A 20,155-nucleotide genomic window follows, 5' to 3' on the forward strand; every position below is an offset into this window, starting at 1 on the left:
GAGTGCTAGTGCATTATTTTTTCAAGCAGCTGGCTTCTGAAAGGAATAATTTTGGAGCCATAATGGCTGTATAATGGTATAATTTGGTAAAATTAAGAAAAAGAAAAAAACATGCACTGTGAAGAACACACAACAATATTAATCCCTAATTCATCTTCTGTTCTATATGCATTTCAGCACATTTGAGCTAGGATAAATAGCAAACTTTTTTATTTAAATAAGTCTCCCCTACATGTCAGCCAAAAGACCACAAAATAAAAATAAGCTGTAATACCCCACCTATATTAATAATCAGCTTTCTGTTGTCAATTTCATCTGCCTCTGGCACTATTAAAGAATTCTGTACCAAAAATGTCAAAAGAGAAACACTCAAAAACTGATAACATCTCAGCATAGTGAGAAAGTTATACTGTATGACATATGGCACGGCAGTGAAAATGAAACTAGAACTAACTTGCTGATCATAATACAGTAGTTCATCAAAAAGTATGAAAAACTTTTTTGATGCACAAACAGGCAGTGCACAACAAATGAACGCATAAAATTTAATGTCATATATATATGTGACCTATACTCTGTCTAAGTCCACATCCTACAGTATTTAAGCACAATCAACATCCACTAACATAATACAGTGAATAAAATTCAATTAGGTGCTATGATGAGGTGAGGTCAGTATTAGTAAATTACACTTGGCTTTGCTCATGGGGTTCAGTAACGCTAACAGCTGCTTCCATGTTACCCTATGGCCCACAGTTGGGTTACCATAGTCCACAACACTTATAGCAGGAGACCAACCTACTCTTGATAGCATTAAAGGACTGAGGAACCTCCAACAACCTTTGAGAGTTCTGAACTCAAGTGTATAAAGAGGCTGTCATTTAAATGAAAGTACTATTTACCACCAGATGCCCAGGTACCCAATAAGAATTTGAAACAAATTCAACAAAAACATACTGTAGTCCCAGGCTCATCTGAATGTGAAACCAGTGGGTTGCAAGCCGAAAGTGTCCTTTTTCTGAAGTCCTCCATCCTCCTTTCAGGGGACAAGGAGGTGAGGGATGTATGCATACCCAGTAACCAGGTAGCTCTGCCATCCATCCATCATCCAATCCTACATTGCCCCATGAGGAGCGTAGGAGCCAGGGGCTAGGCAGTTGGTCCCGACATTTAAAATGAGAGTGACCAGCCTCACTCATCCCTGAGTGGTATTAAATGAGCAATCAACCCCAACCACCCCTTGGATATAAACCTTCACCGGCTTAATCTGATTAGAGCGCAATAATTACCCACTAAACCACCAGGCGCCAAAATTTGGTTATATGGTTACCACCCAACGTAGAAAATGGTTTCCTGGTGGACAGGAAACCATTTGGCTCGTCACTCAGTGTAGAGTCACCCACAGGTTGAAGGAAGAGAAGAGAATGAAGGAAAGAATGACAGAAGAGGGAGTGTAAAGTCACCTGTAGGCTGAAGGATAAGGAAAGAATGAAGGAAAGAAAGGCAGAAGAGAATGGAAGGAAAGAAGGATGGAGGGGAAAGGGCAGACATCCCAGAGCAGCACTACATCGAGTAAGCTCTGCCACCCATGTATATTGAGTCATCTCTTCAATTTATTCCTCACCAGCACTAAAAATTACCTTAACATGGACAAAAAGTGTGGCCAAGCCAAGGGGTTGTCCAGCTTCATTGCGAAGGTTGATGTGTTTAAAACCTGGTCTGAGGCCAACAATGGGAAGGACTCTGTGGCCCAAACACACTCTCCCACCTTCCTCATATGCCACTATCCTTATTGTAGCCAGCTCTGGCAAGACAACCTGCAACAAAAAACATCATAATTTTATTTCTCATTTATCCTTTGATAACCACTACTGCAATATTTAGTTTCATCCTGCTACTTTCAGACAAGTCTACTCAATTATGGAAAGGAATCTATTACTGAATGTGTCTGTCCACCTATAGTCAGATGCCTCAATCCCGTAAGGGGTGGCCACAAACGTATAGTCTCCAAGTCATCCTGTACCCTGCCATTACACTGCGCTCCCCCCAACTCACACCCTCTCTCTCATATACCTCTCCACCCTACCCCTTCATCTCATACTCAGTCTCCCCCTCCCTCTCCCTCTTCCACCTCAATCACATACACTCTCCTTGTTAGTCTCCCACTCTATTCTCTTTACATAGCCAAACCACTTCACTGTATATCTACTAATGGTTTCAATCACATCCACAGCTACTACACCACTGTCTTTCACTCCCTCACTTCTCAGTCTGTCCCTCCATGTAACTCCACATGCTCCTCTCAAACAACTCATCTTCCTTTGCTCTCACTCTTGAATAGTGTCCTTCCAACAAGGTTCAAGCTTTGCTTCCATACATAAGAGTTGGTATCACAATAATATCATGCAGTGACTTTTTTACTTTCAAGCTTACTTACATATTTCTTTTCTCTGCTTTCAAAGAACCAGCAACCATTCTTTCCCGTTATATCCTTTCAAGCATCTCATCCTCTAATCTTCCATTCTTACTCATCACGCTAGGTAAGCAATTAAATGCAATCACAAATTTCATTTCCTCACCATTCAGCATCACTGTGCATTCAGTGACTTCATTTCTATTGAAGACCACAACTTTTCCTTACCAGCAACCTTTCTTCCCTGCTGTACCCTTTCAAGCACCTCATCCTCTAAACTTCCATCTTTTCTCATCACACTACCTAGGTACTTAGATGAGCTCAGAAGTTTCATTTCCTCACCATTCAGCCTCACTGTGCATTCAGTGACTTCATTTCTCCTGAAGACCACAACTTTACTCTTCCTTACATTCACCTGCAGAATCTGTTTCTTATACACTCTCACAAACTCATTCACCAAGCCTTGCATTCCCCTTCGTCTTTACTTGATCATCCTGTATCATCTGCAAACAATAGAAGAGGAAAATTCCAAACACTGTCCTCTCTTATTAGAGTTGCTCCAATATCCACTGCCCAACCTTGTATCTCTTTTATAAGCCCTCCATGTACAAACTGAACAACCATGGAGACATGACACATCCTTGTTTCAATCCAATATTCAGACAGAAAAATTCACTCAGTACACCATCCACACTTACTGCAGCCCTAGCGCCCTCATACATACTCTTCACGGCATTCAACAGCTACCCATTTGCTCCACATATTCTTAATATTTTCCACTTTCCTTGTCTATCCCCTCTGTCATATGCTTTCTCCAAATCCATGAGAGCTGCATAAAACTACTTTCCCTTCTCTAGAAACTTTTCCACTAAAAACCTAGGGATAAATATCTGATCTACATAACCTCTTCCCTTCTCCAACTAATTTCTCTATCATTTCCCAACATGCATTCTACCACATACTCCTTACAATAAGAATACAAATGCCCATATGAATACCACACACTTCTTTTTCCCCTTTTCCTCTGTGCAGGATAACAATTAAACCTAACTTCCAATCCTCTGGGACTCTACCTTCCCCCCCAGGCCAATCTGCACATCTTCCATATCCACTCTACTACTATCTCTCACCCATGCATCAGCATTTCACCACACTCCATCAATTCCCACGCCTTTCCCCATTTTGACTTTCTTCACTGCTTCCATTACTTCCATCCTACTGACTTCTTCCTCTCTTCTCTTCTCCCACCCATCCCCCACACATTTATTCTCATTTAACTTTCTTTAGAATTAACAATTTCTTATGGTGTTCTCTCCACCTGTTCACTTTTTCTCCCTTCTCCACTAGCAATCTGCCATTTTTATCTTTTGCTCCCTTACTATCTTCTGTATCACCCTGTCTAACTCTCATTACCTCCTTGCTGAACATTTTCTTACATTCCCTCCGCTTGACACTCAAATTCTGTCCACACCCCTCATCCATTTTCTGCTTACCCTCTCTTACTAATCTTTTCATCTCTCTCTTCTAATGTACTATAGCAGTAGCCGTGTGTGTGTGTGTGTGTGTGTGTGTGTGTATTTTGGGCAGCTGAAACTACACATTCAAATAACACCAAAATTAGCACAGAAATCGCAAAAAATTTGCTGATGTGAAAAAACTTGGTCCCATCATGATTGAAATTTTTTTACTATATTTAATAAGCGATCACATTTTGACCAAAAAATGCTGCTCCCAAAGCCCACCATAGGATCTCCGTAGAATATTTTGCCCAGAGGTAGAAATAAAATAAACTGGATTCCAATCCCGAAGCTGCAAATAACACGATCAGTTGGTTAGCTGCAAAAAATCCAGGTGACAACGTTACATTAGAATAGCACATAAACACGAGAGCCCTCCGTAGGAGCAAGTGCAAGGGGCCCAAAGGGCCCACGAGCACTTGTCTTCTCTATGTATAACTCTTATTTTGTCTCTCAGCTTCCTCCATGTTGCTGCATCCCATCCACTCACTGTATGCTTTCTTCTTTTTTGCCACAGCTCGTCTCATTTCTTCATTCCACGATATTGTTCCTTGCACCCTCTTTCGCCTTCTCTTCACTCCACACACCACTTCACATTCTGTATAGATTACTTCTGTGAATATCTTACACACACCTTCCACCTCCCCCATGTGCTCCAAATCATATTTACCCAATCACTCCTCCACTTCTCTTTTGTATTCTGTCTTTTTTTCATCCTCTTGCAACTTTTCTACCCTCTTTGTATGGACTGCTTCCTCCTGCCCCATTCTCCTATTTATCCATCACATTTGTACCTTGACTTTCGTCACCATCAAGTGGTGATCAAAGAGCCCACTTCCCCAACCTCTGTATGCTCTCCCATCAAGCACATACCTTCTCATTCTCTCATCCACGTACGAATAATTAATCATTGCCTTCTGTTCATTCAGTTCCCCACCCAACCTTCTCATCACTCACCAAGTATGCTGCGGATCACTCTGTGCCTAAAGAGGCTAATGGCTATCACCAACCCCCTTCCCAAGCAAATGTCCACTAGAGCATTACCACTCTCATCCAGCATGCACACCCAAATCTCCAATCAAAAACACTTTCTCAAACTTTTCTATGGATGTTTCAACATTTGCTTAGGACTCTTGTGTCACTGCTTGCAGTCTTCTGTTGACACATATGCATTAAACCCTCAGTTATCCATTGTAATTCAGCCAATCCATAAGCTGAATAAAGTGAAATGCTTAATATAGTACCCCCCCATCAGCTCAAGATTCAGCATCGTTTCAGTTCGATTTGAGGCTCCAACATGCTTGCATGCATCAACCTTGGTCACCTAATGGCAGCTTTCATGCTGCTCGATCTCTGGCAACTTCCCTATTTAGTCCCTTATCCCTGAGGTCACACTCAATGTCCTCGCCCCAGGTCTTTTTCGGTCTACCTCTTGCTACCCTACCCCTAACATTAACACTTCTCACTTCATGCACCCACTTATCATCCCTCATCCTCTCCTATTGCCAAAACCATCTCAATCTACCTCTCCTCATCACAACACCAATATACTCCAATCCCATCTGTTGGGGTGAGACCCAGGAGGGACACAGAAACAGTGAGGCCAGCTTGAGATTTATTCAAAGAGGTCCAGGCATGGGCGTATCCTATCGTTAACGCGACCTGAGTCTGCTTCCAGGCCTCAGGCACAGGCCAGGGGAGTGCAGGAAAAGTTCCTGCGCATACATTAACTCCAACACAGACGGATGCTGGTGTGTGCACCGTGTAAGGCTTGAAGCAGGTGGATGCGGTGCACTGGCCCTTTCATCTCCAGCAGGGGAGCGAGGTTCACTGCAAACGTCGTGTGCCCAAAGTGTTCCAGGGTTCACATTTTCTTTCGTCAGGGCATATGGGGGAGTGTAGGTCGGGCGGAGGTTGAGGACTCTTCCACCTGTTCAACAGTCCCTAAGGTCGCCGGCACGCTGAGGAGGTCATGTGGCACCACGCCCAGCATTTTGCACATCTGCAGTGACAGATACAGCCACTCCACCCCGTCAGCAAAATACAGGGTTGACATAGCAGAACTTCCGCCCATGCTGAAGTGGCATTCCTTGCATTCCATAGTATATATGCTCCTACCTGCAAGGTGATTAATGCTCACAGTAGCTCCCTGTAGACTTCGCGGAGTCAGCCTGAAGCCCCGCATGGGGTGGCGTCCCGCTATGCATACCTGTGCACCCTTATCGGCTACCGCCGTCACTTCGCATGCTGTGGGCAGGATGTCTCACTTCATTTCCACCCTGAGGTTTGGCACTGGCTATCTCATGACACTGCTGGTGATCCGGGGGGGGGCTGGGCTGCTTCAGTGATTTACACACTCACTGGAAATGGCCGATTGTCCCACATATGCGGCAGGCGACCTTGATGGCAGGGCACTGATGTTCCCCACGAAATTTGCTGCCGCTGCACCTCCGGCAGCCCTTTGCTGGTGGGGGAGAAGTGTGAGGATGGGGTGGCCCTGCACCCGCCTACCACAACTGAGTGGCACTGGCTGCTTCCGCTTCATCCCCATCACTCACTGAAGCACCTGCCACACCACTGTAGCTGCGCACTCCTGCCATTTTCTTCTCCAATCCGAACACTTCATAGGAGTTTGTAATTTCTTCCACAGATCGCAACACTGGAAGTTGCCGCAGCACTTCTGTTTTCATAATGAGGTTGCGCAGACCCATCACGAGCTGTTTCGAAAGCATGAAATCGTCAAGATTTTCAGAACACTGGGGGCACTCAAAATCACACTCTGCCGCTTTGGCTCTACATTTTATCACATAAGAACACACATTATCATTGGGCTTCTCACTACGCTGACGGTCTCTTCAGTGCTCATGGCCTCAAAGCTATGCCTGGCTACCCGTGTGTCCATGCATTGTTGCACTTCAGGATCACACAGCAATCTCATGTAACCCACGGCCAAGGGTGGGGCCCACCTGCAACCACTGCTGTTAATACCTAACGCTGCGGGCCCACGCCTCGAACTGGGATGGCGACATTCCCATAGTAGCCTCTCCATGAGTTGCTGGTGGTGCTGGTGCTCATCAATGGATCAGTGCCTCCAGGTGCAGGGCTGGGTACACAGGCTGGTAGGCTGCCCCAATTCCTGGAGGCCATAGTTGAGGTGGTGTTACATTGTACATGTTGCTGTGCACTTAGTCTCCTGGCAGAACCAGTCCTTTGAATCTGGATTTGCCTGCTCAGGCACTGGTGGCGCCATTCCTGGGTCACCCAAAGAACTCCACTGTGCCATGTTGCGGTGAGAACCAGGAGGGAGACAGAAACAGCGAGGCCAGCTTGAGATTTATTCAAAGAGGTCCAGGCATGGGTGCTTCCTATTGTCAGTGCAGCCTGAGTCAGACTGCCCACCAGGCTCCAGGGACGGGACGGGGGCGCACAGGAATCCTGCTTCGTGGGAAAAGTTCCTGCATATACACAAACTCCAACAGCAGCCTACCTCTCAACTCTTCCACTGTAAACCTAGACCCCCCAACCTCACACTCAGGGATGCAAGGCTCTGTTTCATTTTTGAGGACTCCAACATGCTTGCCTGCATCAGCCTTGGTCACCTAATGATGGCTTTCATGCTGCTTGATCTCTGGCAGCTTCCCTATTTAGTCCCTCATTCCTGAGGTCACACTCAATGACCTCGTCCAAGGTTTTTTCGGTCTACCTCTTGTTACCTTATCCTTAACAATAACACCTCTCACTTTCTGGTCCCAATTATCATCCCCCATCCTTTCCACATGCCAAAACCATCTCAATCTACCTCTCCTCATCACAACTCCAATACACTCCAGTCCCATCCTACCTCTTAACTCTCCCATCATAAATCTAGATCCCCAGGCCTCGCACTCAGGGGTGTACTACACATCCACCTAATCATTGCCATTTCTGTATGTTTCAGCCTGCAAATATTGTCTTCCTTTACTGCCTAGGCCTCACTACCATACAGCGTTACACTCCTAACACATGCCGCATACAAAGATCCCTTAGCATGGAGGGAAAGTCCTCTCAGTGTCAGGAGAGGCAATCTCCACATGCTCTCCTCAGCACACCACGCATATGAGATCAGCATTTAATCGCAGTCTACCTCTAATATCACTACATCTCTTATGCAACCACTTATCACAAACACTGCACAAGATGGAATTACTTCCCAAGCTCTTGTGGCAAACCACACATAACTACTCCCTCTCTTCTTTGACAGTACCGTCCCCAGCCCCAGTTACCATTACTTTTATCTGCATTTGCATCAAGCAGGACATTGTGTTACTATCCATCTCTACCCTAAAAACTTTCCCATGAAAAAGATGAAAAGTACGCATAATAATACATTATGGTATTGATACAGTACAGTAATACTGTACAGTACAATCCCAGCAAACATAGAAGCTTGGGGAATTTACCTTCCTGGTTACTTATTTTTCCCGGACATCTAATATATATATATACTGTATTCTCATACACAGGATACATCATTGCGGTTTATACAATACCATTTGTATCCAGGATCAAATGAACAATTTCATTTGAATCATAACCTCCTCTTAAATCCACTCCATAAACGTAACAAACATAATTGCAGTGTCTTCTTGTAGTGCACAATGCACCCAGTAAGTTTATTTGGTTAAAAATTATTTGCTATTTTATTCATAAAACACGGAAAAAATAAACTAAAGAAATAAATCTTAAGCATTTACTGGGGAACTGATGATTTGGAAAGAAGTGTTGTACAGTACAGTGCTCGTCAGAAGTATCGAGCGCCCTGCATCCCTCCTATGAAACAAACCTTTCAACATTGAAAAAACATATAAATAATGCATTTTATTTACCTTTAGTGCTTCGTAGGGTATCCTTTACACTTCTTCATGGACTGACACATCTTGGAAGTGAAAGGGCGAGGCTCCTGAGGTGTTGGAGGGGTATATTGTCCCAGGAGTCACGAATGGATGCTTCCAGCTTAGGCAGAGAGCTCACGTCCTTCCCATGGAGATTCTTCTTTACGAGGTACCAGAGGTTTTCAATCAGGTTGAGGTCTGGGCTATTTCCTGGCCACTTTCATGAATGATACCTCGCAGTCACGAGGCCAATTGGTGACCGATTTGGCCTTATGAGCAGGTGCACCGTCCTGCTGAAACACTTGTGCACCTGTTAGCTCGAATGACTCAGGTAAATGATCACACAGAAGCTCCAGATAAACATCCTGATTCACTTGGTAGTTCTTGGGAAGCACAACAAGCTTCCCCAAACCCTTACCAGAAAAACAACCCCATACCATGAGTGAATCAGGATGTTTAACTGTGCTTTCAACATACCATGGGTCAAGTGGGTCACTTCATGGAGTAGACTGTAGCACCAGTCAGACAGGGCAGTGCTCCCGAGGTTGATGGCAAGTTGGTGATAGGGAGAGCTGGAGCTCCCGTTTCACCAGCCCTCAGGACTTGATCCTGACCATCTCCCTTTGCTGAACATTTTCAGTGCATTCATTTATGCAGACAGTAGGCCAGCATGCTCTCATAATACCTCTACCTTCAACTGTCTACACCACACTACATGCGCATAACATATCACACCTTCTATTCACGTCTTTAATAATGGCCGCTGCAATCATACTATCAAATGAGGTGGTACCTCGGATTGCCACCACCGGCCGGGTCGGGCTGGCAGCACAGGGTCCTCCTGGTCGCCATCAAGCGACTGTGCCGGCAGCAACTGTTGCTATTTCCGGGAATGCTCGTCGGCGAAGAGGTGACAGTGCAGCCTTATTCTTTACCAACATCCGCGGCCTTACCTCAAATTTAAACTCAGTTCATTTTTCCCTTCAGTCCATATCCCCTTTGGCCCTTTTCCTCACAGAACCACAAATCTCACCCTCTACCGATATATCTCCATTTTGTTTTCCCGGTTACCATCTCCTTACAAACTCCCGTAACAAGGGCGGCACCTGTTGTTACATCAAATCCCAATATGCAGTTGACACTATTTTAAACTTCACTTCATCCAGTTTTGATTACTCATTATATAAATTAAATTGTCAAAACATTACGAAATACATATGTGTAGTTTATCATTCCCCCAATGCTTCTTCAGAACCCAGTATATTAGATTCCATATCCACTCAGTTGAGAAACCTTGACCCTGCCCTTGGCACCGAAATTACCATATTAGATGATTTTAACATACACAATGTTGAATGGTTACTGCATTCTGCCCGGACTGACGACGCTGGTCTACAGTGCGAGCTGTTTGCGGAATCGTTTAATCTCACCCAGTTGGCAAAGCAACCAACCATAATACCTGATAATCCTGACCATAATGCCCATCTCTTGGATTTATTCTTGACAAATACTCCAGATCAATACAGGATAGAGGTACTGTCACCACTTGGATCCTCTGACCACAATCTCATCAAAGCCTCATTAGTTAACCCTCCCACACCTCCCGTTCTGAACCTGTCAGGGTGACCCGATGGCACTTTGATAGGGCAGACTGGGATGGATTTAGAAATTATCTTGCTGATGTTCCATGGCAGTCTTTCTTCTCTAGTGATCCCAATTCTACCCAGTCCCACATTTGTGACTTAATACTAGCTGGTATGGATTTATTCATACCAAGTCAACAGTTCACTAAAAGATCGAACTCTCCAAAATGGTTTGATGGCAACTGTGCCAAAGCAACAGCCCAAAAGTCATTAGCACATAACTATTAATTAAAATCAAAACATCTGAATCACTCTCCCAATTTAAAATTGCTAGAAATCATGCAAAAGCTGTATTATCTATTCTATCTATCTATTGCCAGACGCCTCAATCCCGTTTGGGGTGGCCACAAACAAATCGCCTCCAAGTCGCCCTGTCCCCCACCATTTCACTGCCCTGCTCCCAACTCACACCCCCCTCTCTCATATACCTCTCCACCCCATCCCTCCATCTCATCCTCGGCCTCCCCCTCCCTCTTCCCCCCTCCACCTCACTCGCATACACTCTCTTCGTCAGTCTTTCACCCTCCATCCTCTCCACATGGCCAAACCACCTCAATGTGTTCCTCATAATGCTTCCTATCACATCCACATCCACACCACAACGCTCCTTTATATCCTCATTCGTCAGCCTGTCTCTCCACGTGACTCCACAGGCTCCTCTTACATAACTCATTTCCACTGCTCTCACTCTTGACTTGTGTCCTTCCAACACAAGCTGTATTAAATCTATCTAAATCAAACTTTCTTCAAAAGCAAGCATCAAAACTACTTAACAACCTTAATGACAATAGAATATTCTGCTCAACTCTTAATTCTTTCAACAATAACTTTAACAAGTCATCTTCAATTCCCCCACTAAAATCTTCAGATGGCAACATTACAAATGACCCACGTGGGAAAGCAGATATCTTTGCCCTTACCTTTGCCAGAAACTCTACCATACACAATACCAGCCAGAAGGTCCCAGTACTGGAACTTGATTCTCCCGAAATTGCCCCACTTAAAATACAGACAAGATACGTAAAATCCATCCTAGACAATTTACCTACCAACAAAGCTCCAGGCCCAGATGGAATTCCGCCAATTGGAAAAAGGGTTCCCCTGAACTTGCCTCTGTCCTAGCTAAATTATTCAGACTATGCATACGTACTTCTTTATTCCCAAATTCACGGAAAGAAGCCAATATCCACCCAGTTCCGAAGAAAGGAAGTTCGTCTGACCCCTCCAATTACAGACTAATAGCTGTCACATCTTTTCTTGGTAAGGTATTTGAAACTTTAATTAATAAGCACATTGTTAAACATCTTGAATCCAACAACTTAATTAGTGATAGACAATATGGTTTTCGCCACGAAAGATCCACCATTGACATACTCAATCTCTTAACTCATACCATCCATCAATCAATTGATCTTTTTGGAGAAACTCATGCAGTAGCTCTTGATATCTCTAAAGCTTTCAACAGAGTATGGCACCATTCCCTGCTGTCCAAACTCCCTTGCTATGGACTAACGTCTTTTGTTCCTTTGATTTCTTCACATCTTAGTGACAGGAAAATAAGAGTAAAAACAGATGATGTATATTCGAATTTCCACTCAATTAACACCAGCATGCAGCAGGGATCAGTTCTGGCGCCAACCCTATTTCTGGTTCATATTAAAGATCTCTTATCTGTCACCCACAATCCCATTCACTCATATGCAGATGACTCAACACTACATAGTTCATTCACACTCAGACATCCATTTACAAAGTCTAATATCTCTACCACTCAACTCAGTACATCCATCTCCATAAATCAAGATCTATCTACAATCAGTGAATGGGGACAAAACAACCTTGTCTCTTTTAATGCTAGTAAAACTAAATATATACAGTTTACTAATAGACAGATATTGCCAGATTCGTACAATACCTTCAGTGCTACTAATATTTCCATCTCCAAAAGTATTGAAATTCTTGGCGTCTCACTTAACAGTGCCCTCAGCTGGACCTCTCATGTCAGATCACTTGCTAAAACCGCCTCAAAGAAACTTGGATTATTGTACAGAGTCCGTAACTTCTTCGCCGATGAGCAGTTAGCTATAATTTATAAGAGTCACGTGCGCTCTCAGCTTGAATATTGCTCACCCTTGTGGAATGGTTGTGAAGAGGTTGCATTAAGACAACTAGACAAAATTCAGAACAAAGCTGTTAGAATCATTAACAACCCTGCCATTACATATAAACTACTTCCCCTGCAAGTAAGAAGGAATGTTGCCTCCCTTGCATTATTTTACAGATATTTTTTTGGCAAATGCTCAGACGAAGTTGCGTCCATTGTGCCACCTCTCCATGCCTTCCCTCGTGCTACACAGGCATCTGGTAGCGCTCATGACTGGATTGTCGCTCAGCCATATTGCAGAGCTTCTGCTTATCAGAATTCTTTCATTCCCCGAACTGCATCTCTCTGGAACTCGCTTCCCCAAAGTTGTTTCCCTCCAAATTTCAACCCACAACTGTTTAAGTCAAACTGTTACAGATATTTTATGAACAGAGGACACCAGTAATCTGGTGTATGGATTACTTTTTTTTTTTACTCATTTGTTTTTCCCTCCTTCGTTTAAAAAAAAAAAAATAAAAAAAAAACTACCTTTGCGCCAGTACACACGTGCTCCTCTGTTACAGGTTACACTAAACGTTGCCTCATCAGACTACAACACTGACAACCATTGCTCCTCACCCCAATTAAGGTATTTGTTAGCAAAGGCAAGCCTACGAAGTCGCTGGTTGCTAGAGAGAAGAGGCTTTCTCACAGGCTTGTGAGTTGTGTAACCAAGTTCATGGACTCTTCGGGACACTGTGCACACAGAAACCTCACCAAACACTTCTGGGTTGCTCTCCTTTATTTTCCTTGCACTCACACGAGGATTAGACTCCACTGCATGTTTTAAAACATTAACAGACCTCAGGGAAGTTTTCCTAGGCCTACCAGACCATGGTTTCTTTGTGGGAACGTCACCACTGTTTTCCACTCGAAAACATGCGCACCACCTAAGCACTGTCGATCGAGCCATGCCAACCAATTCACTAATTTCCTTCGTTTGGTGGCCTGTCTCCTTTAGAGCAATGATCTGGGATATATTTCACTCGATAGTTCACGGGTAGTTGCCATAACAAAGTGGCGAAAGCCAAAACACTGCAGGACACTCGGTAAAAAATGGCGCAAAAAGAGAGGGAGATGTGGCGGTGTTCCTCTCTCTCAGGCAGCCCATAGGCAACTGAGGCAGGAACCAACCAGCACGTAGGAAGGCCTCAGGGTACCATGACGTCATGCTAGCGCCGCAAACTTGTGGCTCAATTTTTACTACCAAAAACGGGTGATTCTTTTTTGGCCATAAGTATTGAGCGCCCGGCCATAGGCACTCGATACTTCTGACGAGCACTGTACAATCCTAGTTAACCGGGATGCTTCGGAAATTTACCTTCCCAGTTACTTATTTTTCTCAGACGTATAATGTATTGTATACTCTAATGCACAGGCTATATCACAGCAGTATATACAACTGCACTTGTATCCAGGGCCAGACAAACAATTCCATCTGAAACGTAATCTCCTTTTAACACTATTCTGGGCCGATGACATGCCAATGTGTCATATACTAGTCAACTGATTCCAGGATGATGACGCGGTGGTGCATCATTATTTTAACGATTTCTTATGGCTCAAATACATGGTGTGTGTGTGTGTGTGTGTGTGTGTGTGTGTGTGTGTGTGTGTGTGTGTGTGTGTGTGTGTGTGTGTGTGTATTTACCAAGTTGTGTTTACCTAGTTGTGATATACAGGAAATCAGCTATGCTCGTGGGGTCACATCTCTTTTTCACAGTAAGTCAAATTTTGCTTTGAACTCATTTAAGCTCTTAGACTGGACGATCTCTTTGTCCAGGCAATTCCACAGGTCTATGCATCTATATGGAAAGCTCTATTTCTTGATATCCTTCAAGCAACTTGCCTTTTCAGTTTCATTCCATGTCCTCTTGTTACTCTCCCATCCCATACAGACAGATCTTTTCTACCAACTTTAATCTAATCTCATCATGGCCCTGAACACTGAAATCATGTCGCCCCTCTCTCACATTTCTTCTAGGAAAGGCAGCTCCAGCTTTTCCAGCCTCTCTCCATATGACAGATCTGCCAGGCTGGGAACCATCTTGGTTCCTGTTCTTTGTATTCTCTCAATCTTGTTTATATCTTTCATTTTGTGTGGGGACCACACTACTGTCGAGCATTCCAACCTGGGGCGGATCATGGCCACTATCAATTTTTCCATCATCTCCTCATCCATGTAATGGAATGAAACTCTTATGCTGGTCAAGAGATTGTACATCTCTCTAACTATCTTCTTAATATGTCTTTCCAGTAACAAACTATCCTGGACCAGCACTCCCAAATCTTTCTCTTCTCTTGCTTTTGTGACTGGTTCATTACCCATCAAATAATTCAATGATGGCCTCTTGGTACTTTTACCCATTTCCAATATTTTACAATTTTTGTGTTGAATTTCATTTCCCACATCCGGCTCCAATGTTGAATCGTATCCAGGTCTTCCTGCAGCATTTTACAGTCTTCCTTGACTTCTACTCTCCTCAAGATCTTTGTATCATCAGCAAACAGACTTGCATAAGTGTTCATTCCATCTACCATACCATTTACGTAAATCAGGAGCATTACTGGCGCTAACACCGAGCCCTGTGGGACTCCACTTCTTACGTCCCTCCATCCAGACATCTTGTCCTTTATTACTGTCCTCATTTGTCTGTCTCTTAAGAAGTCTCTCATCCACTCCAGGAGATTTCCCTTCAGTCCTTCTATGTGCTCCAACTTAAATATTAGTCACGTGTGGGGGTACCTTGTAAAAAGCTTTCTCCAAATCTAAATACACAAAATCCACCCAACTGTCTCTCTCCTGTAGCACGTCAATCACTCTTGAGTAAAAGCTCAACAAGTTGGAAATACATGACCTTCCACTTCTGAATCCAAACTGACTTTCAGTCAAAATGTTCATCTCTTCCAGATATTTTATCCATCTGTCTTCCAGGATTCTCTCACACAATTTTGTGACTATGCTGATTAGGGACCCTGGTCTATAATTCAGGGGTCCTTCCTTGTTTCCTCCCTTATAAATTAGTACCACATTTGCCCTCTTCCATGCTTGAGGAACTTTCCCCTCTTCCAGAGAACACACAATTAAACTGTGAAACTTATCTGCCAGTTGTTCTCTGCATTCCATCAGTACCCAATTAGAGATTCCATCTGGTCATGGGACTTGCCTTACATCTTGAGTTTCCAGTAATTTATACACTTCCTGTACTTCCACTTTTATATCTTTCATCCCTACATTTCTAGTCACTCCCTCCCATTCCACAAACTCCCTTTCATTAGTGAAAACCAATTGGAAACATTTATCATTATTTCAGCTTGCATTGCCACATCTTTATAGACCTCTCCATCTACTTTCAGTTTAGTGATTCCTTCCTTTTGTTTCAGTTTGCCATTGACAAATCTCTAAAACAGTTTGGGTTTATCCTTACATTTGTCTATTATACCTTTTTCAAATTTCCTTTCTTCTTCTCTACGTATTCTACTATATTCATTTCTAGTTCTTTTATACTCTTCCTTTGTTCTGTTATTACCTCTCTTTCCCCGGTTGTTTCACGCAGTGTTCCTCTCTTTTTTAATTATCATACACCTTCTATTAAACCACTCATTTTTCTTCTTTTGTTTCCCCTTTACTCTTGGTTCATGTTTTTCCACTCCCGAATTACTGTATAGAGGTCTAGAAAGATATCCCACTCCTTCTGTATCTCTGCTGTTTCTCTGATTTTCTCCAATATGCATTTTCGAAAAATTTTCTCAATCCTGTAAAGTTTCCTTTCCCAAAGTTGTATCTTCCCTCCTTATAAGGCTCGACTCTTGGCACCACGTTCCCTATTATCATGTGGAACTCAATGGCCACATGATCACTTTTTCCTATAGAACACAGATATTTCAAAGATTCAATAATGTTGGGTTATTTGCTTAGCAGTAAATCTAATCTTGCTGGTGTGTCATTACCTCAGAATTGTGTGTCTTCTTTCACCCATTGCAGCATCATATTATTCACTGTTATATTTAATAATACAGTGCCTCACAAATCTTCACAGCCTCCTGAGTCCCATTCCTCCCAGTTCACCTCTTTACAATTAAAGTCATCCATTAAAATATTGTTGCTTTTCTCAATCACTTTCTGTAGATAACTAGCCATGCCTGACAACATCTCCTGGTATTCATATCATTCCATGCTCTTGCCTTAGGGGGAACATACACTACTGCCATATCTCTCTTCCCATTCTCTCCAGTTTCTAATTTCATATTCATCACTTCAGCCCCTCTCCCATTTCCACAGTATCTAAATCTATATTGTTCTTCACTGCTATCATCACTTTTCCTCTCGTTTTTTCTTTTCTGTCTCTTCTCCACAGTTTGTATTTACCATCTCCCATATGGACATCAATATCCACTCTTAACTTGGTCTCTACGAAGCACATAACATCAGGTTCATGTACCCTCAAGAAATCATTGATTTCTAACCTTGCTGATATTAAACCATCAACACTGGTATATGACACTTTCAAACTGTTTTTGTTATTTTTTATACCCTCTTCTCTCCTTCGGTACCACTTCCTCAATATCTCATCCACAACTCCCCAATAAAACACTGTCATCTCTTCGTCTGTTCCCTGTTCATTTTTTGCCTTTGCTTCCTTTATTAACCCCTTTACTTTAGCTCTTTCTTCCTCATTTGCATCTCTCCTTATCCAAACATTTTTGAACCCCTCTTTGCCTGATAATTTCCATGTTCTATTGATGATATCGTTTACCATTACCTGGGACTTAAACTTTACCTACAATGGCCTTGCTCCTCCTTCCTCATACTTTCCTAACCTAAACACTTCTTCAATCTCTTCTTGAGCTTCATTGCTACCCTCCATAACTACTGATATTATTTCTTTAACCTTACTCAGTTCTCCTCTTTCGCTTTCTGATCTTAGTGTCATATGTTTTTCTTTTACTCCTGAAATTATTACACATTTTTTCTTATCTGCTACATCCCTGACTAAAAATTCTCCACTTCTCAGTACCCTAACCACTTCCTCCTCCAGCTTTTCCTTGTTTTGTTGTTCTATGATCTCTTTTGAATGTACATTTCCTTCCTCCTGAATTTTCTTCCACCCCTTATGTTGCTCCTTGATTTCCTCAATGTGCTCATCCTTCATCCTTGATTTGGATTCATACTCATCTAATTTACTTTTCATCCTGTCCCTTTCTTCTTCCAACCTCTTATTCTCCCTTGAGCTGTTTTATTTCATTTGAGGCAGATTCATTACTCACTTTTAATTCTGTGACTCCTCTTTCTTGTTCATCACTGCATGTGCAAACTTTTTCCAGTTTATTCTGTAGAACACTGATCTCTCTCTCCTGCTCTAAGGTCCGTGCAACTCTCTAATTACTGCCCATACCTTTTTTAATTCCTGGACATTCCTCTCTGCTGTTCTCTCTACTACTGCTACTCTTGTTTGGTTAAGTTTAGTACTTCTATTTCCCACATCATCTTCGGAGAAGCCCACAAATTCCTCCACACCAGTTGCTAACTAAGCACGGTCCCTCTCCACCATGATGCAACCATATGGAAACTTTCTATTTCCACTATATCTTGTACTCTTTATGACCAAAACCTTTAGTTTCCTTCACTTCTATTTCCTTACATACCACTTCCTTACTTTCATATCCATCACTATCCAAAAAAAGGATTACATTCTTCCTCTGTCCTCTTATCATTTTTTTCCTTTACTTGTTTCTCCAATGATTTTAAAACTTCTCTTTCTACTTCAGTCAAATCCTTTCTTATTATAATATTTTCCATCCCTGCCTCTTTGCTTAATTTCCAGGTCACTTTAAGTATATCATTTACTACACTTTTTGATGACAACTTGACTCTCATTGGTCTTGTTTCCCCTTTCTTATAAGGCCCTATCCTCCTTACTTCCTCAATTTCTTTTACCCACTTGTCTCCTTCGGGATCAATCTTGCCTAATATTCCTCTCACCAGGTTCGTGTCTCTCTCGAGTCTCACGGATCTAACCTTTTCTTCCTCCTCCCTGTTTCCAAATATTACCACGCATCTGTTCCTTTCTACAGTTTCTCACACTATTTTCTCTTTTTTCTTCAGTATTTTCACTTCATAATATTCCATTTTTTTCTTGTTCATTTCCCTTTCTTCCTGGATGATTTCTTTTAAGCTGACCACTTCCTTCTGTTCTTCTTCTGTGTGTGCCCACTTTGCCTTATGCTCTTCTAATACACTGATCACCTTCTCCGTTTTATTAGTACTCTCTTCTAGTTTTCTCCTCAATTCGACATTTTCGCCGTCTCATATGACTGGATCAGACTCTGTATAGTAATCTCCGTATTCTCAGACACATCCTTTAACACTAGATTCTCCACTTTCTGTTCAAGTTCACTAATCCTTATAATCAATGTTTTAACCAGATCCACGACATTAGTATTTCTATCAAATCCTGGAAATTCGAGTCCTTCAATGTTTACATTATCAGCCGTGTGTGTGTGTGTGTGTGTGTGTGTGTGTGTGTGTGTGTGTTTGAAATGCAGTGCACCCAACACAGGAAGCATGAGGTGGCCGTTGTTAACGTTTTTGTTTTACTATCAACGTCATAATGCATTAATTTCTTGCTGCAACATGTTGAAAGTTATATTCTTTTAACATATCCTAATGTTCTTTGTATTAGTAGTGGGACCAAGACTGTTAAGCATGAAATCAGCCTCATATGTAACTCCTAGTTAAGAATGATGCATGGCGTAAGGCATTGGGTAGAGGTATGGGAGATGGTCTGGAGCTGTGGTAGTGGTGAGTGGAGCTCATTTCGTCTCCTCCTCCCCTCTTCCCTGGGTATTCTGAGGTTGGAAGAGGGCATCCCGGCCAGATGATAATGAGCATGAGTGTACCTGTACTATATCTTACCTGTACTGTATCTAATACTGAATAATGTACTTTATGAAATAAAGTCCCAAGTTTAGTACTATTTCATTAGTTTGACCTCCCAGAAAATTTCTAAGAGTAACATTTGATTATCCAGAAAATTCCATATCCGGAATGGAAGAATCCCCATGCATTCCGGTTAATCGAGCTTTTACTGTATATATATATATATATATATATATATGTAATAGAGCCAGAGGCATGTCCGGATAGTGGTCCTGTCCGGATATTGGGCCCCAGCCTCCTGGACTTGTACTTATGGACCCTAACTCTAAAAAACACCTATACAACTCCCTCTGGACATGTACTGCACCTATTTAAGACCCAAATCACACCAATAAGGGACATAAAAGACTGAAATACACGTAAATGCAAAAGAACCATAAAAGGGGTTTTAGAGGTGAGTTTATACAATAATAAACATTCTGGGTACTTACAACAAATCCCTGGCTCCTAGACTGGTTTGAACCGCCAGTTTGCAGTCCAGTTAATCCTTTGCACTCTAAATTCTAATTTCTTAACACCGCACAACACTGTAAATTCCCGTGAGTTCTAGTGGTGAGGTATTGCAGTTTATTCACTGTTTATTCACAAAAAACGAGCACTTGTGGCTTGCACTGCCATAAGCATCTGC

General features: G+C 42.6%; 1 protein-coding gene across 1 annotated transcript in view; it reads right to left on the bottom strand.

The window, feature by feature from the left end:
* The window catches only part of Plc21C (Phospholipase C at 21C), a 739,135-nt gene that overhangs the window by 271,125 nt on the left and 447,855 nt on the right, over positions 1-20,155 (bottom strand). Inside the window, exon 18 of the mRNA XM_080273643.1 lies at positions 1,641-1,817. Coding sequence (XP_080129769.1) covers positions 1,641-1,817 — 177 coding nt within the window. The remainder of the gene's footprint in view (positions 1-1,640; positions 1,818-20,155) is intronic.

The sequence above is a fragment of the Coenobita brevimanus genome, chromosome 55 (genome assembly GCF_032717465.1).
Source record: "Coenobita brevimanus isolate Jiangsu-jjx chromosome 55, ASM3271746v2, whole genome shotgun sequence".
In the NCBI taxonomy this organism is placed as follows: Eukaryota; Metazoa; Arthropoda; class Malacostraca; order Decapoda; family Coenobitidae; genus Coenobita; species Coenobita brevimanus.